The 27,144-nt window shown below is 43.8% G+C and overlaps 1 protein-coding gene across 2 annotated transcripts in view; it reads left to right on the top strand.

Moving 5' to 3' along the window:
• FGL1 (fibrinogen like 1) overlaps positions 1-26,755 on the top strand; it is a 35,680-nt gene extending 8,925 nt beyond the window's left edge. Inside the window, exons 6-13 of one of the 2 annotated variants that reach the window (XM_083460105.1) lie at positions 857-932; positions 7,789-7,969; positions 10,543-10,702; positions 12,549-12,646; positions 13,408-13,496; positions 13,804-13,991; positions 21,485-25,144; positions 25,315-26,755. In XM_083460105.1, coding sequence (XP_083316231.1) covers positions 867-932; positions 7,789-7,969; positions 10,543-10,702; positions 12,549-12,646; positions 13,408-13,496; positions 13,804-13,991; positions 21,485-21,644 — 942 coding nt within the window. In that variant the 5' untranslated portion in view covers positions 857-866 and the 3' untranslated portion in view covers positions 21,645-25,144; positions 25,315-26,755. Of the gene's footprint in view, positions 1-856; positions 933-7,788; positions 7,970-10,542; positions 10,703-12,548; positions 12,647-13,407; positions 13,497-13,803; positions 13,992-16,358; positions 16,556-21,484; positions 25,145-25,314 lie in introns of those variants that run through there. The other variant, XM_083460106.1, reaches the window with a different exon arrangement.
• The last annotated feature ends 389 nt before the right edge of the window (positions 26,756-27,144 follow it).

Here is a 27,144-nt window from a genome sequence, read left to right as displayed (position 1 = left end):
AACACAAAACACTGTTGCTGTATGTAGGGTTTATTTTATTTGTTGTTTATCTTATATTTTGGAAATGTACATCCAGTGGGTTTTTTTTACTTTAAATTTTTTTTTTAGCCCCCAAGAGAGTGCAGTCCTAAGCTATAGCTTGTTTAGCTTATGCATTCCTGCTCTTGTCACTGGTCAGAGAGAGAGGGGAGAACCAGAAATGCCATATGCTCCTTCCATCTCAGGAGAGGAGGGGAAATGACATCACATAGAGCCCTCTCTACCAATTACATTTCTATGGTATGAGTCTCTGCCTGTCAGCAATACAACTCTGTAGCCTTAACCCCTTCTCATGCTAAGTAGCAAGAACATGTGCTGTTAGATTTGGCTGCTAATCTTCCACAATTTGATTCTCTCCAAGCAAAGCAGAGAGGAAGACAAGAGCACACGTAGGCTTCCTCTTGTCCTTGTGTTTTTTGAAAACAGGAGCATGCCACAAGCACTTGTTTGCATGTTAATACTCAGCCAGCACTCTGGTTTCTTTCCTACTTGGAAAATGGAGAAGCGAAGTGGGTGTGATTTGAGCAATATGCATCGTCATGTTTGCTTGTTCACAGTAAACCATAGATTGGCATACTATGGCGGGTGAACCAAACCATAGGGTTGAGGAGCACTTATTATTATTTTTTAGGCTGTATGCTGCATTAAAATATTTTAGTTCAGATGAATTTGATTTCTAGCAATGCACTTCTTGCCTCAGCTATGCAAATGAGGGAGCGAACAGCAGGTCCTTGATTTTTTTTGCAAATACAGTGCTGAGTCATCAGCAGCTATGCTTGTACTTCCTGCTGACACAAGATGTTGTTTTCTTTTGCAGGCTCATCAAAATGAAAAATTGGAGTTTATTTCATTTGTTTCTCCAGAATGTATTGATAGTAGGCACAGCTGACTTGGTAAGTTTTACACAATACAAGGAGGATTTGTAGTTTCTTCTCACCGTATAAGGGGGGGAAATGAGCTTATTCATTCTTGGATCTTGTTGAGCTCAGAGGTGACATTTGACTTAAGCTGATAGTAGAATCATAAAATGGTATAGTTGGAAGGAACCACGAGGGTCATCTAGTCCAACCCCCTGCAACAGAGTTTATAATTGCTACTTTTATGCATTAAAAACATCAGATCAGAACTATTCCCTCAGAGTTCCTGTTTTAATTCAAGGTGGTTGGTTAGAGGGCTTGCTCTCCAGATAAGGACAGCTTCTTACACAGAGTTGTTTTTTTAGTTGAACATGAAAATATGAGTCTAAAGATATATTAAAGGATAACATGTTAGTCTAGAGATGAGCTGCATATGGTAGATTTCTGGAAGTGGCTCTTACTGAAGTCCTCAAATGTTCAAAGATTCTTGTTATTATAATTTCACTGGTGGTACCTGCAACAAAATGTTGCAGATTGCAGCCTTATTCTCCATGAATTTGTCCAATCCTCTTTTAAATCCACCTAACCCCAAAGAGAACTAAAATTTAAGAAATCTGGACACAACCCTTGAGTTACAAAGAAAAAATGCTTCTTTAATTGTTCTTAGTGGGTACTTCAAATGTTCTTAACTCAATACTGAGTATCTTAAGTTCCAAAGTACAAAGAATACACAACATTTTATCTTCATGATGTTCATGGAAAGGAGGAACGAGGGTGCCTTCATGGTTGTCTCTTTTAACCTGACATACACCTTCCTCGAGAGAATGTATCAGATGGATGTTAGCTTGTAATTGGCCATGCAAAGCTGCAACATAAAAAGTTTCTGCATGCATTAATGGCAGCAGCTGGGATAAATGTGATTGCATGACCAGACCACAGGATTTGACAGCAGCTGTTTAATATCTGGCTTGGAGTTTAGAAAAAAATCCAAAGTCAATAAAGTGGGCAGAGTCCGTTACACGCAATCTGTTTCCAATTAATGACATAGCTATGATCTAAATAGCATCCCCCCTGGTGATTATGTTATGTTTTTCACTGTTCCTTTCAAAGGGCTTTAAAAGGCAAAGGAAAACAATACCCTGTGTACTTCTGAAGTCCTTTTTTCTAGTCCTGTAACGTTCCAGTTTAGCAGTTTAAAGTCTAGTTACCTGTGAGGCATTTTTACACAGTGGTAAACTGAAATGAGCAAGCCTCAAGAGCATAGGACCTTGCAGCTGTGCTGCTTTCTGGTGATGTTTAGAGAACTGCCCTTGTGACTTTTCCCCAGAGGGAGCAACTCTGGCATTCTAAACATGAGAAACTCGCCATTGCCCTTAAATGACTTGTTGGAAAATCAGTGGGAGGCAAGGAGGCTGCTTATTATCTCTCATCTTATGTATTGACATTAATTGTTTGGAACCACCCGCCTTCAAAGCACTTGGAGGCTTCTAAGTGATGGTAAATCTGCAGAACAATAGCCAGGGCCAGCCCGGAAATTTTGGTGCTTGAAGCAAAGGAAAAGATTGACCCAAGCCAACTTGACTGTTAGCTGAATCTTCCTTCGACACTGGTGACGGGACAACATCTTCCATTGCATTTGAAGGCAACAGGCTACTTTAGGGGCTGCATGGGGCATGATATCTGGTGCATAAACCTCACTTATGCTACCCAACCCTCAGATGCTGCTGCTTGTGGGGGACTGCTGTTTATACCCATGGAATTTGTGTGGAGGGCCCTTTGGGGTGTCTATTCCATATCACATTCTATTTTGCCTCTATATGGAGCCACTGGAGCTATCACCTAGGGATCTGGAGCACTATATCACATATACACTGATAACACTCATCTTGGTCTCCATTCTGTCTGAATTGGGAGAGGCTGGGCAGGTGTTGGACTAGTGTCCAGAGGCGGGGGGGGGGGCCTGGATGGGGGGTGGCGGCAGATAGACTGAATCCTGACAAGACAGAGGTGTTGCAGTTAGGTGGTTCTCATGTCTGGGAATTGGGGAGACTACCTGTTCTGGGTGAAGTTGCACTCCCCCTTGATGGTACATAATTTGGGGGTGCTCCTTGATTCCAAAATTGAGGCGCAGGTGTCTTCAGTGCATGCCTAAAACATAAATCCCTTTCCTTAAAAGGGGAGGCAGCAAAGAATCCTGTAGCACCCTAAAAGGCTAATGTTTAATATGGCATGTCATAAGCTGTAAACTTAGGCCAATCACATTCATATGCCTTTAAAGTGCTGCTGGATTACGAGTTTTTTTTTTTATTCAACAAACTTAACACAGGTACCTTACTGGAACTTCTTGCTTATAAGTGGATGACTGTTCTGCTTTAGCGCACGTCCATGATATTATGAGACACATACACAAAATAGCCATCTCAAGTATGCCTAAAATACACTTTGTTTTTTAAATATGAATTTGAATCTAGACAAGAGCAGCCTTGTTCTGCTCCCTACTAAACAGCTGGTAGGTGTTCAGACTCGGCCAGCAGCCTGCTTCTTGAAAGGACTGCCCTAGTGGTGTATTTATGAGGGCTGCACTCATTCACAAATGTATTGCACTCATTCACAGTGATTCCTGTACTGTGATATAGACCAGGGATGGAGAGCCTCTGGTCTGTGGGCCAGGGGGTCCAATTTAGCATGCAATACCTTTTCCCCATCACCATGACCATCTGTCAATCAGCTGGCATCACTGGGCAGTAGAGGAATCCAGTTCTGCTGGGTACTGCTCTGCCAGCGAGTTACTCTACAGGCCAACTTTGATAGGTTGCTGGGATTGCCTGACAACATCAAAACTTCAGAAGGTGGGTGGGTGGGTGGTCTTGCATACCTATCAGAAAGTTGACCAGTGTGGAGAAAAGGCTCTGCTGTACTGGGCCAAAAGGGTTCTCCATCATTGATATAGACCCTAGTATCTAGTGCTGCAAAACTGGTCAGTTGGTAGAGCATGTGACTATTAATTTCAGGGTTGTGGTTTCAGTCCTCACAAAGATTCCAGCATTGCAGGGTGTTGGATTGGATGATCCTTATGGTCCCTTTCCAACTCCTCAATTCTAGAATTCCTTGCTTGGGTGTGTTGCAGTTGCAAAGCCAGAAGAGGGAGCATGTGTGTTGCAGCACAGATTTCTAAATTCTCCTGAGCAAAGCTTAAGAGAAAAGGCTATGTAAGTAACTGCATATTGGCCGAAGCCTATCCCATCAAATAGATCTAATATTTGACATGGGGGAGCTCTCCTTCATGCTTGATTACTACACCAGAACTCTGGCCAGTGAACAGTATGAAGAATACACATTTTGTATCATTACACATTATTTGTGTGCAGCTCAATGCTCAAGGAAGCAATTGAAATGAACACTGCACAAAACAGTATTGATGGTCATTTCCCCCTTTTAAACGCATGCTAACAGAGACAAAGCCTTTCCTAACATCTGTCTGCATATACCGTACTTTAAAGTGAAAAGCCATTGCTTTACTTTGTGCATCTCTGCTCCCTTTCACAAATGCCATTAGCAAATAAAAAACAACACCCCCCCCCGCAAAAAATAACAACAAAAACCCCTAATTTGGAATTGTAGTCAGTTATGTGTTCTGCAGACACTAAATGCAGAAGGTTCCATGTTCAATTTCTGGCATATCCATGTACTGTAGGTTTGGGAGACCTGCTGCCAGTTTAAACTAGGAATGGGGAACCTTCTCCAGACCAATTGTCACCTTACCTTCTGTCTGATCTTAAAGAGATCACATGTCAGTGGTGGGTGGGGCCTGAGACAAAAGTGGGGGGAGCAACAAATGTGCATTTCACCTCTATGTGCTCTTGCATATCCTTTTCAGTCTTCTAAACAAGAGGCATTATCAGAGTTCAATGGCACATGCCAGCCAAGCAAAAACATTCAAGCAGAGTACAAAGATGCAAAACAGAGCCAGGGGAGATGTGGTTAGCGAGGGTGCATGGCCCAGGAAGAGACTCAAGGGTCAGACAGAAAAATTAGGAGGGCCACATTCAGTGCCAAGGCCTGAGGTATCCCATCTCTGGTGTAGACAATAATAATCTAGATGGACCAATAACTTGACTCCCCATACGGCAGCTTCCTATGGATCCTGAATCTATTCTGCTATGTAAGATGCTAATTTCCTCCACATATCCATCCTGTCTGTATAAAATGGGGATAGTGCATTTGTCTTTATCCTAAGGTATGCAATATGCCTTTTTAAAATGTGGGGGGTTTTTTTGGGGGGGTGTTATTGGGTGGTTGTTTTTATTTTGATTATATATTTTGTGGTTTTATATTTTGATTTTGTTCTGTGAACCGCCCTGAGATCTCTGGGTATAGGGTGGTATATAAATCCAATAAATAATAATAAAATAGTATGGGAGGCAGCTGAATCAGTATACAGTGGTACCTCAGGTTACATACGCTTCAGGTTACATATGCTTCAGGTTACAGACTCCGCTAACCCCGAAATATTATCTCAGGTTAAGAACTTTGCTTCAGGATGAGAACAGAAATCGTGCTCCTGCAGCGCAGCGGCAGCAGGAGGCCCCATTAGCTAAAGTGGTGCTTTAGGTTAAGAACAGTTTCAGGTTAAGAACAGACCTCCGGAATGAATTAAGTACTTAGCCTGAGGTACCACTGTATTAGTCTATTAAGCCTTTAGTTCAGTGTTTCCCAAACCTGCGTCGCCAGCTGGTTTTTGTTTTTTTTTGGACTACAATTCCCATAATCCCTGACCACTGCTGGTCCTGCTAGCTAGGGATGATGGGAGTTGTAGTGCAAAAACAGCTGAAGACCTAAGTTTGGGAAAAACCGCTTTTGTTGGTTAAGAGGTAGAGGCTTTGAAACAGCGAGATCCCTTTTAATCTGTTGGTCTGAGACAAGTTAGGAACACAATTGCCTGTTTTGATTGGAACACCCAGTTCCGTCTGAAGTTACACTGAATCAGCTAACTGCACAACAAACCAGCTAAAATGTAGATAATTAATCCGGTAAAAGTCCTTTAGTCAGTTGGCAGCACTGGTGGATAATATAGCAGCTACGAATCTAGGAATGGTTCAACACCTGAACCTGCAAGGAGGGGCTCCACTCTTTACACTGAAGCAGCATCACAGCCAACAGGCAGGCAAGTCCCCTTCTCTTCCAGAGAGAATAGTTGGAGCATTACCGAAGCTGCTTTGGACTGGCACTGAGCCCATCCCTCTGGAAGAGTTTCCTGACAAGCTGCCTAATCCCGCCGCATGTTTTCCAGGCTGTTCTCCACTGCCATATATTGGATTGCACTCAAGGGTAGGAATTAAATGAAAAACAAACATCTGAGATGCAACACAAATATTTAAAAGGGAAGGCATGCAATCAAGATCGCTCCAGCATCAACATGCCTCAAGCAACAAACGCTTATTTAAAGCAACCTAGGAATGAATACTGAAGCCGAGAGGGATCTAGTCTATAAATATTCTGTTTTGAATTTTTCATCCATGTAGAAGTTTCAGAATCATTGCTGCCCCTTCCTCCTCCTCCTCCTGCCTTCCAATCTAGCTCATTTCCTGCTATTAGGCAACAAAACTGAATTACATCTTTTGTAGTGAAAAAATGAGGGGAGGGGACTCCAACAAAGTCTGGTCCTGTGCAGAAGTCTTCTGTTTCACCGCAAGCAACACTATGTAATTATGACCCAGATTGTGTATGTATTTCCTGACTGTAATAACAAATTCCTACTTTTAAGTCAAGCCAAAATGTAATTAAATTGGAGGGGGGGGGATCTTGTATGTTTTAACCAAGAAAGTTCTGCTGTAGAATTGCACTAATCTAATACGTAGTGTTGTCCTATCAAAGAAAAGAAAACACTAAACAGAACGACGTGTTGATAGATTGGCACATAGATAGATAGATAGTATTTTTTTTAAGAACCAAATGGATAATTTCAAACCAGGGAAAAGGGCAAAAACAGCAGCACAGAATGAGCATGGATATTAAAGACTGTGTGTGTGTCACTTGTTGCTATCGTCATATGGATAAGAGAATGAGACAAGTTTTTCTGCAATGTTTATGTAAATTCGCCAGTTATTAATACTGGCTGGATCAATGGATGCATGTAGCTCCTACAAAGTACCAACTTTGATTGAATTCCATTCTGTGGGGCACTCATGCGTCTTAGACACACAGAGTTTTCTTTGTCTGAACTCCATATTCCTTGCTCAAACAGGGTTACCTTTCTGAGCACAAAAAGAGTCTGTTCCACAAAGCTTTCCTGATGAACTGCTACCACCAAATACATGTCAAATGATTAATCACAACTTTAGCTATGAAACCTTGCACTACTAATTTAAGAGCATATTGCATTCCTTATTTTCAAATAGGCTCATGGGCCTGGATGTGATAGGAAGTGATAGGTGGGAAACCTGGGTGCAATGGGTTTGTGCATATGGTGGTTAACCAGAAGGGTGGTGATTCGAGTCTACCCAGGGACAGCTGTGGGCAGGATTCCTGCATTGCAGCAGGTTAGGCTAGATGACCTTCGGTGTCCCTTCCAACTCTACAATTCAATGATTTCACACTGCCGCTATTTTCACATGGGCATCAATAACTTAACAGAAAATTCAGGTGGTGCAATTAAAGTTGATTTGGAGCTCTTGGGCAGCAAATGTGCTTCCCCTTTGAAATCAGACTTTTTACAATAATGAAAGCAATTGAAAATGCACTGGCAAGGCTGCGATAAGAGTTGTTCAACAGAACATTGTCTAACCTCTCTGGATGCAAATAGGAATGCATGCTCAATAAACAGGTTTGTCTGGAAGTGACCCAACTAATGCTTCTCCATCCTCCTTCTTCCATTAATGAACTGCTCCAGCAGACTTTAGAGAGTTGTTTCCAAGAGCAGCTGAAACTCCAGGCCCAGGTGAGACTTCTGGAACAAAGTGTGAAGCAGCAACAAGCCAAGATTGTGCAGCTCTTAATTGAGAAGGACATGCAGTACAGAGATAAAGGAAGTGAAAACAGTGTTATTGATCTGGGAGAAGAAAGAGAATATAAAGGTTTGAGCTAAATCTCCCTCCCTCCCTCCCTCTCTGCTTTTCAAATAGGCTCCACCCAATCCTTGTGCCAAACCATGGCATGCAGCTACCATAGCCTGAACTTCCAAAAGTTAAACCAGCAAATCCCATTTCTTGAGCAGCTTGCTTCCTTTAATTTTTCCATCCGCTCAGCAGCATATTCAATAAATGCAGCAGCCTTTAACAACTGAGGGTGGTTCCAGACTGTTAGTATTTAAAGGGAGAGAATCAAGCACATACCAGAATTTTAGTTTGGGGCGATGCGGATTAAAGGGAACTGTCACCCTAGCTAAGCAAATCCACTTTTAAAAAAAGAATCCGAATTTAAGCATTTAGGAAAGTTGACGGGGGAAATGTGTGGAAAACTGTGGGGTGAACAAATGACTTGATGGCATGACTTTCCCGGGAGTAAATGTCATTTATTTATTTTAATGTACACAAGACACATGCATATCCAGCGAGTCAAGAAGAGATCTGGAGTGATCTCTGAGACCTGTTGAGAAGAGTGGCATGAACTTTGTGCAGTCCTTCAGACAGAGGGTTGGAAAGCAGGACTTGTGTGGCCTGTCAGTGATGCCACATTGCCCTGCTGTCAGGGCTGCTTCAGCTGCAGGTCAGCACAGAGGCTTGGAGATGAGCAGTAAAGGGGATTCTTTATTCCAGGAAACAGAATGCAAACAGAGGAACCTGTGGGCAAGACTGGCTCCCAGCAAAGCAGTTGGCTGTTTTCCTTGCAATCTTAAACTTGGTCTGTGCTTTTTGTTCCTCTACATGCAAAGTCTGGCGTGTTCTTGGTGACAAGGCGGGAGGGGAGCTGAATATAGTGGGACTGGCAGGCTCCTGTGAATCTGTTGCAGCCTCAGCTCCCACCTCCTTCCCAGCTGCCTTCCTGCATCTGCAGTGCTTTCTGCCTCTGGTTCCTCTCTCTCGCTGAAGCCTGTTCTGCCCAACCATTCTACCCCCCAATCCTCTGACCTGTCTTCAGTGTCCCACCAGCATTCTGCTGGGTCTCAGCCTTTCTCTTCTGAGGCTTCCCTAGGGGATTCTCTGGTTGCCCTCACCCCCACCATTCCTCCTCATCCAGCCAGTCCCTGGCATCTGGCAAGTCTTGTACCAAAAACAAAGAGAGGCACAGTGGCCAGCCCTACTCATACTACAAAGGCCATAGCATTGGCGATATGGATGGGGCTTGTATACACCAGGGGTCAGGAAACTTTTTCCACAGGGAGCCGGTCCACTGTCCCTCAGACCTTGTGGGGGGGCAGACTATATTTTTGGGGGGGATCCCCCCCAAGACTCTCCCCTCCCTTCTCCACAGCACTGGATGAGCCCCGGGAGCTGCTTACCTGTGCCTTGCGAGTGGCAGGGGCTGGCGGTGGCGGAGGGATGATGAGCAGCACAAAAGGGCTGGCTCTGGAGAGGGGCTGCTCTGCTTTAAATGGTGCTCAGCCAACCATGGCTCTTGTGCCTTGCGAGCAGCAGGGGTTGGTGGTGGCGGAGATGATGATGACGAGCGGTGTGAAAGGGCTGGCTCCGGAGAGCGGCTGCTTAAAATGGCGCTCAGCCAACTGTGGCTCAACAAAGCCCAGCTACCTTCCTCCTCTAGGCAGGGCAGGGAGAAGCCAGGAGGAGGGAGGGAGGAGGCGCCGCCACGGTGTGTGTGTGGGGGGGAATGGTGCAGCCCGAACGATCAGAATCTCCACGCTGATCCACGTGACGATTCCCGGACTGTCTGTGGGCTGGATCCAGAAGGCAATTGGGCTGGATCTGGCCCCCGGGCCTTAGTTTGCCGACCCATGGTATACACCATACCTTTAAAGCACCCCCCCAAAAGAATCCTGGCAGCTGCAGTTTACCCCTCGCAGAGCTATAATTCTCAGCAAACGGCAGTGAGAAAGATGCTTTGGTGGGGTGTTTTAAAGGTATATTGTATATGCAGCCACCGCTATTCCCACACTGAGAAAAAAACAGTTAATTTTTACAATTGCAAGACCCAAAAATGGAGGCTAGAAGGTAAGCTGGGCTTACAGATATGCATAGTCAATCCGACTTGGGAGGCTGCAAATAAAGAGGGAAAGGTTTTTTGGTTTTGTACAAATAATATGCTTTCAATAAACCTTAGTCTTCAATAAAGACCAAGTCAGCAGTAACAGTGGAAAAGGATTTGTGGGATAAACATATATAATTAGGAATTTGTTAACTCCAATTTCCAACTGTTTCCCTTGTATTTATTTAACCAACAAATGACTTGAAATCTTCCGGGGGTTTAGCCTGAAACAGTTCAACCGAGATCATGGAACAAGACCATTTGAAACAGCAAATGTTAGCTTAGCTTTCTAGGCATATCATGTATAGCTGGGTGACACAATCCCACACCCACTTACTTGGGAGAAAGCCCTGTTGAACACAATGGGACTAACATTTGAGTAGATTTATAAAATGTCAGAATCCAATACAGACCCCCTTCCAAGTGTCTCTCTGCATGTATTATAGCGGTAATGAGAACAAGACCAAATTTCATTATTTGGAATGACTGTTGTTTTGGGGCAATGCAGATTGTGCGGAGATCTATAACGCTGGACACAAACAGAGTGGCTATTACAAGATGAAACCTCTTGAGAGCCCCAGTGGATTCTCTGCCTACTGTGACATGTCAGAAGGAGGAGGATGGACGGTCTTTCAGAGACGGTCAGACGGGAGTCAAAATTTTGATAGGTAAGTGGTGGGCTTAAAATCAGAACTAAGTCGTAGGCGCATGGAAGGAGGTAAATGCTAATGCTAAACCTTCTATCCCTGTACTAACTCCTGAAAGTGAAAGATGCAATGTAATATTAAGTGCTTCTCATTGATGATCCTGGAGAAGCTACGTCCATCTGCTCCACATACACTCATGACTCTTGTGTCATTTTCATGTCTGACTTCAGTTCTGTTTTTCTATCTAAACCTTTCCTAATCCAAATATAAAAACTGGGCTGGTGTCATAGGAGCTTTCTAATCAGTATATGAAATTCAAAGTTGGAGTTAACACTTTATTAGCAAAAACACAATATCCACAGACTTGGCTGAGTGTCAGGCCCAATGAGCACAGCAGTGCATTCCCGGTAGATCTGGCCCCTTGTATCAGTTGCAGCGACTGTAAGTTTCTGCCTCCCCACAGTCATCTAAGTCGCCTCCTCTCCAGGGCTTTTTCCAAGCAGTTGGAGACTTTACCAGTGTGCAGCCAACCTCTTCTCTGCCCTTTTCATGCCTCTTCTGGTTCTGGAAGACAAGGGAGTAGGGGACCTTGTCGCAGCAGGAAGGGGAGACATCCGTGACTCTTCACCAGCCTGACTCATCTCTGCCTCTTGGCCTCCCTGCTCTCCCTGCTCTCCCTCTCTTACTTCAGCTTCTGCCTCTGATTCTGCACTTCTCTCTGCCACAGGCTCTCCCAGCTCACTAAGCCCTGCTACCGCTTCAGCTTCCACCACCTCCTCTTCTCCCTATGACCACCCATTGTTGTCCCACCACCACTCCCCAGGCTCTGAGCCTTCTTCCCTTTCCCAGCTGGTTCCAAACACCATTCCTCTGTGTCCAACTAGACCCATGAGAAGTTGGCTAAGATAAGCATTCAGTTTACCACCACCACCAAAAATTGTATTTATTTAAACAGCTCAGACAGGGTCCTTTTTTCTAATTCTTCTCATGCACCTCAAAGAGTTCTGTGTGTGGAGTTAAGACTGCTTTAGTTCCCTGGGGACTGTGACAAGGTTAGCAAAAGCCTGTGCAGGACTTTCTTTCAGACACTGAATGGTAGGAGACTCCTGATACCCAGCGCTGAGTAAGTATGACCTCACTCAGAATCTCTAAGTGTCCCTAATTTTCAGGGACGTCCCTGATTTAGAGAAGCTGTCCTGGTTTCTGATTTGATCCCAGAATTTCCCACTTTTCCTTAGGATTTCCATATTTTCACTGGAGAAATGTTGGAGGGTATGGAGTTATCCGACCCCCGAGATGTCTGAAGTCAATTCTGTATAGGGAAGTTTTTTTAATGTTTAATTTTCTATATGTGTTGGAAACCGGCGAGAGTGGCTGGGGCCACCCAGTAAGATGTGTGGGGTATAAATAGTAAAATGATCATTATGGAATGGGACTTCCCTATTTTCATTGGAGAAATGTTGGAGGGTATGCCTCACTCCCACTGCAGTTGGGGCACATGACCTATTAGGACCCAAGATGCCAAAGGCATTCCTAGCAGGCAAATCTCCATGCATGGCATCTTCACAAAACAGTAGCAGCAATTTTTTCACCCAATCAAATAGAAACTAATATTCCTATTTGTGATGGAGTGAAGCTATTGGAAACAAAGGAGGTTGCTGTGAAATATACCCAGAAGCATGTCCCTAAATATACTGATATAATACTGGGGATTTAATACTTAGAACACTGTGTAACTCAAAGGGGTGTTTCATTAAAGAGCGTCTGAAAATCCTCTTGGTTATAAAAAATATATATTTTTTTTATAAGGACGAGTTGATAATCCTCTTTGAGTGACCCAAATCAGAAGTTTACATTTTGTTTTCAGAGACTGGGCTGAGTATGAACAAGGTTTTGGCGATTTTGCTTCACCAGATGGTGAATACTGGCTTGGAAATAAAAATCTCCACTATCTGACCTCTCAGGGTAAGAAGGCCTGCTTAGTAAATGTTCATTAAGATAAAGAAAACCAATGATGACAGGAACATTGCTGATCGTGTAACGCTAGAAACAAAGGCTGGAATCAACCATTTAATTTCCCCAACGTGGTTGTAACTGATTTGCTTCCTCTCTCTCCCCTGTGGGCTTAATTAGGCCTGCCAGGCCTCCCCACTTGAATCCCAGTATGGTTTGGCCTAAACCACGCCCATCGTGTGGGGCAGGAAGGAATGGGGAAGAATTTGATTCCATTCGCATTTATGGACAAATTATCAAATTCAGACTTTCCGGGGGTGGGGCGGGGAGAACCAAAACAAAAGCATCTTTCAAAATTTGCAGTTATCCAGATCTTGAGATGCGGTTCTCCAACAAAATGGTGTTTGTTAAGAGAATTTTGCTCTAAAATGCTGGTGAATTTTCTGGAGGATTTAAATAAATAAATTGCAAATGGTTGCAGAAATGTGGACAACTGATTTTAAGATTGGAGAGATGAGAAACTGAGAGAACCAAAACTGACGGATCCTTCCATCCCTAGGGACAAGTAAACTTAGGTTAAAATTAAGGTTAAAATTAAGCAGGAAGAATCAGAAACAGATTTTTGGTGTGCTCCTGATATTTCCTTCTTAGCTTCTGGTTGAATTCAACACTTCTTGAACCTGACACCTTATAAGGCACCAAGTGAATTGAATGGAAGCTCTCTCTGCTCCAATGGATAATTTATCCTCAACACTACCGTTGTTGTTTTTCAGGGAATTATACCTTGAAAATTGATCTGTCTGATTTTATGGATGAACAACGTTTTGCACAGTATGAAAATTTCAGAGTTGGAGACGAACAGGTAATAAAATGAACTTCGTTAACTGACACCTTGGCACTTCTAATAGAAATTAGGATTGTAAATACATGGTGGGGGGCAAATGTTGCATCTTAGAAATATGAAACACTTTCTAATCTATCTTAACTTTTTCTCCTTCACCTTAAACACCTGCTCGCCTTTTATATTACCCCCTACTGTTAAGTGAAACTTTATGAGATATTTCTGCTTGTAATAATTCTGAATGGGTTGTTTTTCTGACAAAGTTCTTTGGATGCTGAGGTTGCACCTTACTGCTTCAAATTATTTTTTTCTTCCCTGTATCAACCAGAGCTCTTACAAGATGAACTGTGGGCAATACTCTGGAACAGCAGGAGATTCCCTCACTGGGGGGTTTCACCCTGAAGTTAAATGGTGGGCAAACCACCAAGGAATGAAATTCAGTACAAAGGACAGAGATAATGACAACTACGAAGAGAACTGCGCTGAAGAAGATAAAGCTGGCTGGTGGTTTAACAGGTTAGGTAACTCTCTTTCCGCCACTCATTTTGCTTGCACTTGAAGTATTTTATTATCATTTCTATTCTACATGCATTTATTCTAGGGATGGGGAATAAATTTGGTTCAGTTCGCACACAATGCAAACCTGCCTGATTTGCACTGCCCAAACAATCTGCAAGCCAAAAAAGCAGCTACTCTTCACAATCCGCACTTCTCCAAGTTTTACTATGTGGCTTTCTAACCAAACAATGTCTCCAAAATTATAATGTATTTATTTAGGGGTGGGGAGTGTGCTAAAATGCGCATGTAACACAAATAAGTGTTATATTAGGGGGAAATACCATGACTGTTCTGTGCTACCTTGCATGAAATACAGTGGTACCTCGGGTTACATACACTTCAGGTTACAGACTCCGCTAACCCAGAAATAGTACCTCGGGTTAAGAACTTTGCTTCAGGATGAGAACAGAAATCGTGCAGTAGCGGCACAACGGCAGCAGGAGGCCCCATTAGCTAAAGTGGTGCTTCAGGTTAAGAACAGTTTCAGGTTAAGAACGGACCTCCAGTCAGAATGTAGGTGATGCTATAAAGCAGGCATGTCCAAGGTGTCAACCGCGATCGACCAGTCGATCCTGGAATGAATTCTGGTCGATTGCCATGCCATCTCCACTGGAGATGTACCTGAGCAGCCACAAGCTGGTCCTGAACTCCTCTGACACATGTGTGCCTCCTTGCACCCACCCCTGCCATGGCGGGGGGAAGTAGCTGGTGTCGGGAGCAGCAGCCAGCACCTGCCCACCCATCCCTGCTGCCCACCCTGCACCCATCCCTGCCTCCTCAGGAGAAGCAGCCAGCGCCCGCTCACCCTGCACCCACCCCTGGGTGGTAGATCACTGCCAGTTTTTATATTGGATCGTAGATCACAGCCTACTTCAAGTTGGACATACCTGCTATAAAGCAAGAAGGGGCGATTTCAAGTGAGGTATGGGTATACAGTGGTATCTCGGGTTACATACGCTTCAGGTTACATACGCTTCAGGTTAAAGACTCCGCTAACCCAGAAATAGTGCTTCAGGTTAAGAACCTTGCTTCAGGATAAGAACAGAAATCGGGCTCCAGCGGCGCGGCAGCAGCAGGAGGCACCATTAGCTAAAGTGGTGCTTCAGGTTAAGAACAGTTTCAGGTTAAGTACGGACCTCTGAAACGAATTAAGTATTTAAGCCGAAGTACCACTGTACTAGATATCTCATTTGGACTACTGCAGTGTGCTCTTGGAAAAGTCAAATGACGGAAACTTCAGCTGGTTTACAGCTCTGCAGCCAGGCTGTTGACTGAGGCCAATTATAGGAAGCACGTGATTCAGGTTACACCAGCTATGCTGGCTCTGGTTTGAGTTTGGACACAATTCTGAGTCTTAGTCCCAAACTCAAAATGGCCAGCCCCCCCCCCCCAACTGGAGGGACATTGCCATTCAAATGGTGTTTGTGCACCACAGCACGTGATCAATTATGTGGGGTGGGGCTTACCTGTGTCCCCCCCCCAATATTTTATTCAAGTTGGCACCCTTGCTGGTTGCCATAAAAAAATAAATAATGTGCACTTACCCAGTTTTTAGAAGGCGTTATTGTGAAACATATTGCAATATTGCTTACTGCAATATTGCTTTACGTTAACTTGTTTCAACACTTGATTTTATCAGTAACACAGTGTATATTTTACATAAATCGTTTAGAGGTCCTGATGATTAAGCTGTGTGTGAGTTATATTAGCATTCTTGTCCATTTTTATGGAAAGCTGGGTGCAGTTATAAGGGAAAATAATAATTAATAAACAAAAGCTTCCCCTGCTTGTATCCACTGCTGCCACCTGCACCCTAAAAAAACACACCAAAAAACCACCCTAGGGGGAAATTCAGTGTTGCACTAAAACAATTAATTGTTCCATCAGTGCAATCATTTATATTTGCTAGACAGAACGATCACCCCTCTACTGCCCTAGTGCCCTGTATTTGGGGTTCTCCCAACTCTCCCAAGTGGATTTGGGGAGGGCGCAGCTTAGTACAGGAAGAAGAGAAGGGGGAAAGTCCTGTTTCATTAGTAGGGCTCAAGCTGATTTCCGCTAGTACAACAACTCCGTTAAATCTGGCCCATTGCTTTTTGGGGAAAAAGCTGCTGTGAAAAAGTCATTGAGGGTGCAAAACAAATGGGGGGGGGGGAAATGTGCCACAATCCGATTCTGACACACACAGACAGGTCTGCCACTGTCACGTCTCATCTGGCCCCTTGCCAGATCAGATGTGGCATTTGTTTGGAAATGTAGGGCAGGTTAGCGCTGGAAATGAGTTAATAAATGTTAACGGGGTTATTTTTTAATCCCTTTGTCCAGAGAGACTCCACACGTTTTTAGCAACATCATGGAGACCTGCACAAAATCAGTCAGGCGAGGAAGACTCCTGGATTAGTAGGGGCATAATAATAAAACTTTAATGGCAGCTGCTGAAAGAAAAGTCATTAGATTTAAAAATAGTAAGCCAATATAGTTATGCAACAACTACAGAATAAATGTGCTTGTTCCTTTGGAAATGAGTTGCCTTTTACCATTTTAGAGCAATCTAAATTCGCTTGGCAAGGGTTGTCCATCAAAATTAGCTGCAATGTTTGTCTATGTCACCCTTTATTTGCTCTGCGTTTTTGTGGGGAAATTGCCCAGACCTGTCCCTTACCTAATATCTCACAGGCCATGTCACCAGTGACTGCAAGTGTCATCCAAGCAGTCCTAAGTGGGCCTGATCCAAATCTAAATCTTTTTACTCTCGTCAATGCTAAAATAACAAAGGGGAGGAAATGAACATGTGTGTAAATCCTGTTTGCAGAGAACTCAAATCTTCCACTGACTTCAGAAGGAAATTTGTCTGCATTTTACTGAGCTCTTTGGAGAGTCACGTTTGTTTCTGGTGAATCACTGCTGAATATACCCAACTGAGTCACATCTTTTGGAGTCACAGAATAATGACCATAAATAGATTATTCCAGCTCTCGCTGTTTACTTTTTATTGCTAGTTTCAAACCCAATGGAGGCTTGGATCCTGGCCTTTTCTTTCCATGAATGCAAGAAGTTAACATTCATGAATTTTCCACCTCCTGCTTCTCTGCAGTCTCTGAAAATCTGTCCTTGGCTTGGGCAGGGCAGTCATTGGAAGTGGTACTGGGGGGGTGGGCTGCAAATGAAGAGAGAGGAATTGGCAAAAGTCACCCCCACGTGCCAAATTAAGTATGCAATCAATTCATGTGCATTTCCCTGCAATGAAAATGTCAAAAATGATAAGGAAAGTGATGTAACTACATAATATTACAAACCACCCTGTGCTGTTTGGATGAAGAATGGTATATAAATTTAATAAATTGTAAAATAATAATAATAATATGTGTGTACTAAAAAGAAGCAGAAGCAAATTTCTATTCATATTACTTGGGTGATTTCTATTCCTGACCTCCGATGAACATGTAAATTGTGGCAAATTCTGCTCCGGTTTCCAACATTCCTTGTAGTGGCACACGAAGGCCCCGCTCTTTCTGAATTGGAAGACATCAAAAAAACTAAGATCATGGCCACTGGTCCCATTACCTCCTGGCAAATAGAAGGGGAAGAAATGGAGGCAATGAGAGATTTTACGTTCTTGGGCGCTATGATCACTGCAGATGGTGACAGCAGTCACAAAATTAAAAGATGCCTGCTTCTTGGGAGAAAAGCAATGACAAACCTATACAGCATCTTAAAAAGCAGAGACATCACCTTGCCGACAAAGGTCCGTATAGTTAAAGCTATGGTATTCCCAGTAGTGATGTATGAAAGTGAGAGTTGGACCATAAAGAAGACTGATCGCCAAAGAATTGATGCTTTTGAATTATGGTGCTGGAGGAGACTCTTGAGAGTCCCATGGACTGCAAGAAGATCAAACCTATCCATTCTTAAGGAAATCAGCCCTGAGTGCTCACTGGAAGGACAGATCCTGAAGCTGAGACTCCAGTACTTTGCCACCTCATGAGAAGAGAAGACTCCCTGGAAAAGACCCTGATGTTGGGAAAGATGGAGGGCACAAGGAGAAGGGGACGACAGAGGATGAGATGGTTGGACAGTGTTCTTAAAGCTACCAGCATGAGTTTGACCAAACTGCGGGAGGCAGTGGAAGACAGGAGTGCCTGGCGTGCTCTGGTCCATGGGGTCATGAAGAGTCACACACGACTAAACCACAATAACATTTAAACAACGCACAGGATAAAATATAAAGAGCGCTTGCTATTCCCTCATCTCTTGGCAAAGTACTGGCATGGCTACAGCAAGGGCACCTGTTCTGCCCATCTCAAAGGCAAGGAGAAGCTTTGCAGCCTTGTCTGGTGCAGAGCCGCAAGTTCACTCTATTTCAGTATAGAGGCTCATAGAATCAGGCTCATCCGCAAAACACTCTAACAAATCAGTCCGATTCAGAGTCAATGTGATGGTATCAACTGCTAGGGCAGAAGAATAACGGTAAGCACATAGGGGAGAGGGGAATATCTGTCCTGCTTGAGCATGACAGGCACCCAGCAAATTTTTTTGCAGTGTTAGATTTGTCAGCAACTGAGCCTAATGTATGCTGTTACTTGGTGGCCTATAAATCGAAGAGGTTTTCTACAGGAGCTGAAGGGAGTTGTTGTCTCTTTAAAAACTGATGGTATTGGTGTGCGATGGTGACTTTGTTGTGCAGTGCTGATGCACTCCGAAAAGGACAGTGCCCATCTCCATTCCAACGCCACCCGCCTGCTGTTTTTTAAAGCCATGTTCTTTTGTGGTGAACAATGGAGCATTCAATAGAGCAGGATGCCTGCAAGAACAGAAGCGGCAACCAGCAGGGAGAGGACAGCACTGACATTATAGCAATGACAGGACACCCTGGTCACGTACGAACAACAAAAGGCGACGCAGATCTCTGGGCTGGTTTGCAGAAGGTGGCTCACCTGGGCGGGGAAAATACTCCTTTACTTGGAGGTGGAGGGTTGAGTGGAGGTTTTTTCCTTTTTGTACCTTTAGCAATATAATTTGAGTCAGTGCAAATATTAACCATCTCCTGATTCTTAGGAGAGTTGTTTGGAAAATTCACCAGATGTAGTCAGTTCTTCGCCTGTTAATGGTGGCAACGAGCAGCTTCGCCCTCCTCTGTTTGAAGGTGGGCCACCTCCAGCGCCCTTCGTTGGCAGATAGCAGTCCCATCAGCAGGCGGAGTGTGTCGCCTACAGGCCTCACCCGCTCACGCTCTTTTGCCAGGACTTCAGCACCACCTCTCTGGATTGCCCGGTTGAACAGGAAGCAGGCAGCGGAAGAAGCGCCAGGCATTTTTATGTAGGCTTACACAAAATGCAAATGCTTGTTCTTCACCCAATAGGTGCAAACATTTGCTGAGGTCCCAGGAAATTTCTGGATCCCCTCCTTTGGCTTTGCAACATTGAGCAGGGATACAATGTACGGTACTTCCTGCACTTTCCTCTCCTGGCCAATAGAGAGGGATCCCGCAAGGGGGTAGTGGAGTGGGCAAATGTGCATTGCACCCGCTTACAGCTCCTTGCAAGAAGCAAGCTCTTTCTCCATGCAAAACCCCACCCATCTAATGACAGGCATTTTGCTTGTGGCAAGATTGTGCTGCTCAAAATGAGAAATCCTGTCCTGCTCTGGAGCAGGTTGTCTGATGAGATATTCTTTTCCCTCTCCCAGCCTCTGAGCGGCTGAATACTACTGACAAAGCATTTACTATTGTTACGTTCACGTTCAGAAGCTGTAGACTGGCTGACTCACGGCAATGTGCCGCAAAAGGCCCTGTTCCGACCTCCTGCTGGATGTTTGGGGGTGGGGAGATGGATCAGAGCTGTTTTATTTCTTACGAAGACAAATAAAGCCCTGTAGCATCATGGAGAGTTTTGAAGACAGTTTGCAGAGAGGGCTTCCGAGGGTTAGGGCTGGAGAGGGAGGATTTCTGCATAGCCAATTAAAAGGTAGCTTGGAGAACCTAAGCTGTTGGCCGATGGCCAGTCTGCCTATATTTAACTTGCACTGAGATTTCCTAGCAAATAGACATCAGTTGCCTAATAGCCAGGCTGTGGGTAATTACTTTTGTTCTATCATGTAAACCCCAAGTGTTGGCAGGAAATGCATTCACAAAGTTACTCCAAAGCCACTAATGAAGGGAAGGCGCATAACTGCACTCCTTTCATGTGGTTGTTCCCATGTGCAATCATCACAGGTTCGGAAGCATTCTCAGATGGTGGCGATTAGAAGGCAAAGTGGCAGGAACGAGGAACAAAAAAGACTTTTGTTTAAGGCATCTGTTCTCAAACCCTATCTCAGAAAACTTTAGAGTAGCAAACAAGAGCGGGTGATAGAGATCATATATCCTTCATGATGGACAATTACTACATTTTTGTAAGATACACACACCTAGTAACTGATCCCACACCATGTGATAAGGCAACAACACCCAGATTGGAACTGTGGGAATTTTAATGCAGCCAGGTAGAAGGACTACAGCTGCATACAAGCAGGAAGGAAGGAAAGGCACCAATGCAATAAGCACAGATAGAAGAGATTTCAGTAGCCCACTGAAAATAATTTGTTGGTCCAGTGCATTTCAAGTCTTGCAACTCCTCTTCAAGGGCAACTGATTTAATCCTTTCAAAGGATAATTAAAGAGTGTTGGACACTATCTCAGAGTGACAGTTATCCTTCAGATGAATTAAAAACCAGTTGCCCTTGAAGAGCCACAAAGCCTACAATTTATTTGGCTAATAAATCATTTTCATGGCACCTTTGAGGTCTCCTCCTGATTCTTTTTTTAATAATGCACACCCACACCCCATACTGAATTGCTGGCTGACGTGTACTTATCTCATGGAGACACTGGGATACCACTGTATATATAGTTATAGTATTTTACCCTGGTGGTTAATCCGGACCTGGCTACTGCAGGATATTTAGGATGATATTGGAGAGGGGGACTGAAGGAACTAACAGAGCAATAAGTCATGGCTTAGGGTCACAATAATATTGCCAGGTTAAATCACGGTGCACGCAAAATACGGTAATGAACAGTTGCAGCTTCAAAACATTTCATGCAGTGGCTGTAACAGTGAGAAGTGGTAATCTGTGACCTCTGCCCTTATGGTAAGCAATGTGTTAAGCACAGTATTACACGTACACATAGGCTGGGTGTACATTACCATTTATTCTGGCTCCAGGGTGCTCCCACCCCTGCTGTCCAAAGCCATGTACGCAAGATGTTAGCTGCAATCCAAAGAAATACTGCGTCTCGATGCATTTCCTCTCAAACCAGCTTCTATCTGATTTGAAAACGTAAGCCACATTCGCTTTGCGTGTACATTTGAGATAGTTGTTGTGCGTGCATTTGCCACATGAAAGCACCGCAGAGCATAGATGGTTCTGTGTGAATCTAAAGGATATCCTTTATTTCTCTCTTTTTCTGCCAGATGTCACTCTGCCAACCTGAACGGCCTGTACTACAATGGACCCTACTCAGCAGCGACAGACAATGGAATTGTGTGGTACACGTGGCACGGTTGGTGGTATTCTTTGAAATCGGTTGTCATGAAAGTCCGGCCGTCAGACTTTAGCCCTAATGAGGTTTAAGTTTAATGATGTCAGCACCCATCCTTTTTGTGCAAGCCGGTCTGGATCGTATGGGGACTTTCTTCACCCATCTCTGTGCAAATCATGGAAGACTCTACCATGGACAGGAGCTGAATTTCCAGCCTAGAGCAAAGTGTTTCTGGGCTTAGCTGTACCCAGCCCTTTGTCAAGGCAAATAGGTTTCACACAAGGCAAATCATAACCCTGCCCAGCATTTACAGTGTGGCTATATGAACTATTTAAATACCACTGGGCTTCATGATAAAGGCCACAATTATATATTTTATTCCAACAGATACAAACTGGACAATTTACATGTTTTGTTTTTTGTCTTTATGGTATCATACAACTCTCTGTCGATTTTGTTCAACAGGCTAACATACTATCCCAAGTGACAATGCTACCTTAATTCTTCCAATATATATATTTAGAGTCTTACAGTCTGGATATACCTATTCAAAAACCACATCTTTCAGATGCTTTAAACTAGTGACCTATATATTGCAGCTTCATCGCGCAGTGTCTGCAGTTTCTGTAACACTATATTCAGCTTGTCATGTTACATTTATGTATGGTTTAAGACTGGGGGAGGTGAATTTCATAAGGGACACAGGCTGCATAGATACCATACATTTAAAGCACATTACCTCCCCTCGCCCAACACACAAAAAGAATTGGGGGGGGGGGATTGGGAATTATAGGGACAGAGCTACCTAAACTGTATAGAAACTTATTCATGTATGCGACTACAGTGGCAATAATGTTACTTGCCCAAAAATGGAACAAGAAGTAGTCCCAGCAAAGGAAGAATGGATACAAAAACTTATGGAATATGCAGAAATGGCAAAACTTACTGGAAGAATAAGAAACCAAGATAGCAAACTTTTTATAAAAGAGTGTAAATGGTTTATTGAATATCTACAGATAAATTGTAAACAGATAAAAACATTGGCAGGATTATTGTAATAACCTGCAGCTTCATAAGCGTATATATTTAAAGAAGATGAATAAATAAGCAAATTAAGTTAATCTGGATATGCAGAAGATCTTAAAAATAAATTTAAGGAACTGCAGAAAGAGGAGGAAGTAAGTCAAGTTTTGAAATGTCAAAATGATTGTAAAATCAGTGAAATGTATAAACCTGAAAAGTATATATAAATTAAAAAAAATCTGGGAAATGTAGTTTATACCCCAGAGCTATAATTTCCCACTATGTTTCCAACATTTCTTTGAAGGGTCCTTTAAATGTATGGGGTGTGTGCCAGAACAGAACAGAATTATTTGCTAGTTCTCATGACATGGTTGGGGACAAAATTATACTCCCTTCAACCCTTAAAACTGCTCCATTTTTGAGAAACCAAACTGCTGCAAAGATATTGGTGGCAAACTTTAGAAAGTGCAGGCCGCTTAGAATGGGGTTGTTTGTATGGTTCTAATACCGGGATTTCCCAATGGGGATTTCTTTAGTCAGCTGACTGGCGCTGTCAGTGAGCCCCATTTGCAAAGGAACAACTGGGAGTGTACCTTAAACTCCTAATTGTTCCTTTGTAGGCGTGGTCTTACCTGTCCAACACCTGGTGTAACATACGACGTCAGGTGTGGAGCTGGTGGACGTGGTTTGTGGGAAATGGCTGCCCTCCTACTGCAGTAAATGTGTTGCCCAGGACTGGCCCTAGCATTCGGCAAAGTGAGGTGACTGAGGGGTTGTTGAGAGGTGGCGGCGGCAGCAGTAACCTCCTGACTGTTCCTCCTAAGCCCCTAGCAATTCCAGTCTATTGAGGACAGAGCTGTATCTCTTCCACAGCCTGCACTCCTCACCCCTGAACTAGCCTGGTGCTTCACATGCAGCGGGATAATGCTGTCATGTCATAAGTGCGGAAGTCAGATTCAGCTGCCAGCTGAGTTGGAAGGAGAGGCACTGTCTTGTTCATGGCCTCAGGCAGCAGAATGTATTGGGCCAGCCCTGGTTTATCCTATTAACGTGCTCACAGTTAATTGCTGTCAGATTTACTCTGCACACAGCCGAAGATAGATTTCATTCATTTATCTCTTTGTTTTTAGTGCAGTAAAAGCACTACAGGAAACACTGGGTCTTTTATAGTGCCACATTATAAATGAAATGGGAAACGTAGAGAGGGTTGTAAATGTGAGCCAAAAACACCCAAACTTTGAATATAATGTCATGTGTTCCTTATCATTTTTTGCTGCACGGCTCACTGTTTGGTTTAAATGGTATCACCTCTCAACACTTCCTATACTTTGTTTACACTGTGATACTGAAAAGCAATCCGGTTCCTGTGGAGCTTTTGCTAAAGCCAGGGATGGGAAACTTCAAGACCTGGGTCAAAAGGTGCTCCTCCGAGCCACTTTCTCTGGCTCTTGTTTGGTGGGAATGATCCCTGGACCCCAATAATGACTTGCTTGCCCAGATGGAAGATTGAGAGGAGTGTAGAAAAAAGTAAAATTTGCATTTGCTGCTCTGCATAGTTTTCCTCTAGCTTAGGGCAGTCCAACCCATAGCCTGAGGGCTGCATGCAGGACTTTAAGCCTTTTTTGAAGGCCCTCAGCAACATTTCACACACACATACACACCCCTGCAGCCCTTGCACAGCCTTCCCAAAGGATGTTGGGACGCAGCTGGAGTTCTCCCTCCTCCTTTCCAAAGTCTAGTTAGCACTTTCCCAGCTTTCGGAAGGAGATGGGAAGGCTCTGGGACCCTGCCAGAGTCTTGCGCCTCCTTCCAAAAACCCGGCACCTCGCTTAGCCAACTTTGGGAAGGCAGCCTGAGGGCAGCAGGTAGGGGTATCAATTTTTGGCCTGGCCCTCACCCCCCCAAGTGACAAGGCTGCTCCGAACTTCTGAAACGAGGGTGGGAGCTACAGATGCAATGTATTGATGCACTTGAATCCCCACTTTACAAGCAAGCATGCTTATAAAGGATGGAAGCCTACCCTTTGACACTCCTGAGAATATGAGAGTAGCTAAAGCATATTAAATGATAACTTCTCCACATTTAGTGGTTGTAGTCCTCTTTTTTTGGGGGGGGGGTTTGTGCAGCAGCTTCACAATCAGACCAAATTCAGATCTGTCTAATTCAGATCTGAATGTGTTATATCCACCAAGCTCAAGTATATACAACTCTTTGTACATGAGTGCGGGAAGAGAATGTTTTGGTGTTGCTTCCTGGTTTCTTTCCCATTCCTTCTGCAGCGTAAGGTGCTATTTATACAGCATGCCATTGTGTTTTAGAAAATAAAGGCGAGTGGTTTTGTGATTAAAGAGCTGGCACAGGAAATCTGGATTCCGGACTCTCCAATATAGATTTGCCGTTCGATGCTTTGTATCTTTACTTCAGTATGAATAAAATGGGACACAATGCTTCTTTTACATGGAATTGATTAAAATTTGGTTTGGGAATGGTTGCAAGAAGCTGTTTCAGATGTTAGCTTGTGGTATGCATATGAACATATACACTGCTTCCCCCCCCCCCGAAAAATACCGTATTTTTTGCACCATAACACTCACTTTTTTCCTCCTAGAAAGTAAGGGGAAATGTCTGTGCGTGTTATGGAGGGAATGCCTACGGGTGGCATGCCTACGGATTTTCCTCCTCTAAAAACTATGTGTGTGTTATGGTCGGGTGCGTGTTATAGAGCGAAAAATATGGTAGGTACCAGTACTCACCATGAAGTTGTTAAAGTAAGTGTCACACTTTTTAACAACAAGAAAGGAGGTACTGGTACTGCGTACCTTTGAGTACCCCCTGGGGGAAAACATTGAACCTATAAATACTGAACGTTCAAGATTCATCTGAAAATTCTTCTGTTCATGAGTTCTTTCCCCAATGATACAAACTCCACAGCAAAGGAATTTGTGGCTTCTTCGAATATAAGTTCCTTACAATGTACCACAGAAGAGTGCAGTAGGAAGAATGGAAGGAAAACAACGTTGATGTGATTATATAGCACCTTTCAATAGGTATTTTGGTTCACGACCAACAATAAAACACATAAAAGTGTAATAAAACAATAACAATCAATATAGCGAAATAAAAGCAGCGATAAAAAAAATACTGAAATCTGGGCAGATGTTTAAAGGCGTGGGGAAAGAAAAAAGGTCTCTGCCTGTCGCTGAAAAGATAGCATCACAAGTGCCAGGCAAGCCTCCCTCATGGGGGAGAATTCCATAGGTGGAGTCTGATCACCCAAAGGCCCTCTCTTGAGTCATCACCTGCTTCACCTGAGCTGGTGCTGCACCTGAAGGCCCATGCAATACACCAGCTGGTTGATATTAAGAAAGACCCAAGCCATATTGAGGTTTAAAGCTGAGCACCAGCACTTTGAATTGTGCTCTGAAGTTGGGCAGCCAGCCAGTGCTGCTCTTGAAGAATCAGTGAGATGTGCTCCCTTCACCTGATCCCAGTGTGTTTTGCAATAGCTGATGTTTCCAAACACTTTTCCGTCTAACTTGGAGCTTAACAGAGCATGGATAACTGTGACCAGGAGAGTTCACAGCTTGCGTAAAGCTGCTTTAGCTAGCGAAACACACGCACTTGCAGCCAAGGTCACTTAAGTCTCCAGTGGTAAAATTTGGCTCTAAGAGCACCCCAGGCAAGGAACCAGATCACAGCAAGAACAGGGGAGATTGCTTGATATTGAGGCAGATCCTCACATAAGTTCTCCAGGATTTCAGGCAGGAATGTTTCAACAAATGTCAGAGAGTCTAAATCTGAGGCCTTTTGCATGCAAAGCATGTGCTACCACCTAAGAGCTAGAAATTTGTCTTTCAAGTGTCCATTGCACTTTCTTTCCCTGGCGGAGAGGGTTCTATGGCTGCTCAGTGATGCTAATGCTCCAGTGACTTATAATGTGGCCCTCTTTGAGCTGGCGGCAAGAAAGACCAGGAAGAAGAACCTGGACAAAAATGGCAGTAAACTGTCAAGGAGATTCCGAGGTCTGAATAGGACCTCAATCTGCACCTGATCTTGATGGTCCAGGCAGTGGCCCTGCTTTTTATATGCAGTTATATAGTTAGATGGATGTTTCTTTTCCTGACGGTGTATGGCTGTATCATGGCCTTTGGCTAGTATAATAAAGCTTGTTTTGATTTGATTTGAAGTGTCGTTTGCTTTATACCATTTTACTGCATGAGATACTGCACTTTATGGGCATTTGTCTTTAAAAAAAGCAAGTATCTGAAGTACAACCACATGGGTTGCATTCATATAGCACTTTTGCAGTCTTCCAAGTGCTTTGCCTTGGCAATTCTTAAAATATCTGCCTAAAGTATGGTAGGTAAGTTTTCTTCCTACTGCCGATCAAATAACGCCACTGAGAATAGTCAGTCACTTGCCTAAGACCTTGTACAGTGGTACCTCGGGTCAAGTACGAAATTCGTTCCGGAGGTCCGTACTTAACCTGAAACTGTTCTTAACCTGAAGTACCACTTTAGCTAATGGGGCCTCCTGCTGACGCCATGCCGCCAGAGCACGATTTCTGTT

Source organism: Podarcis liolepis, assembly GCF_965112155.1.
Source record: "Podarcis liolepis genome assembly, chromosome: 9".
Lineage (NCBI taxonomy): Eukaryota > Metazoa > Chordata > Lepidosauria > Squamata > Lacertidae > Podarcis > Podarcis liolepis.
This window is presented reverse-complemented; position numbering and strand designations above follow the sequence as displayed.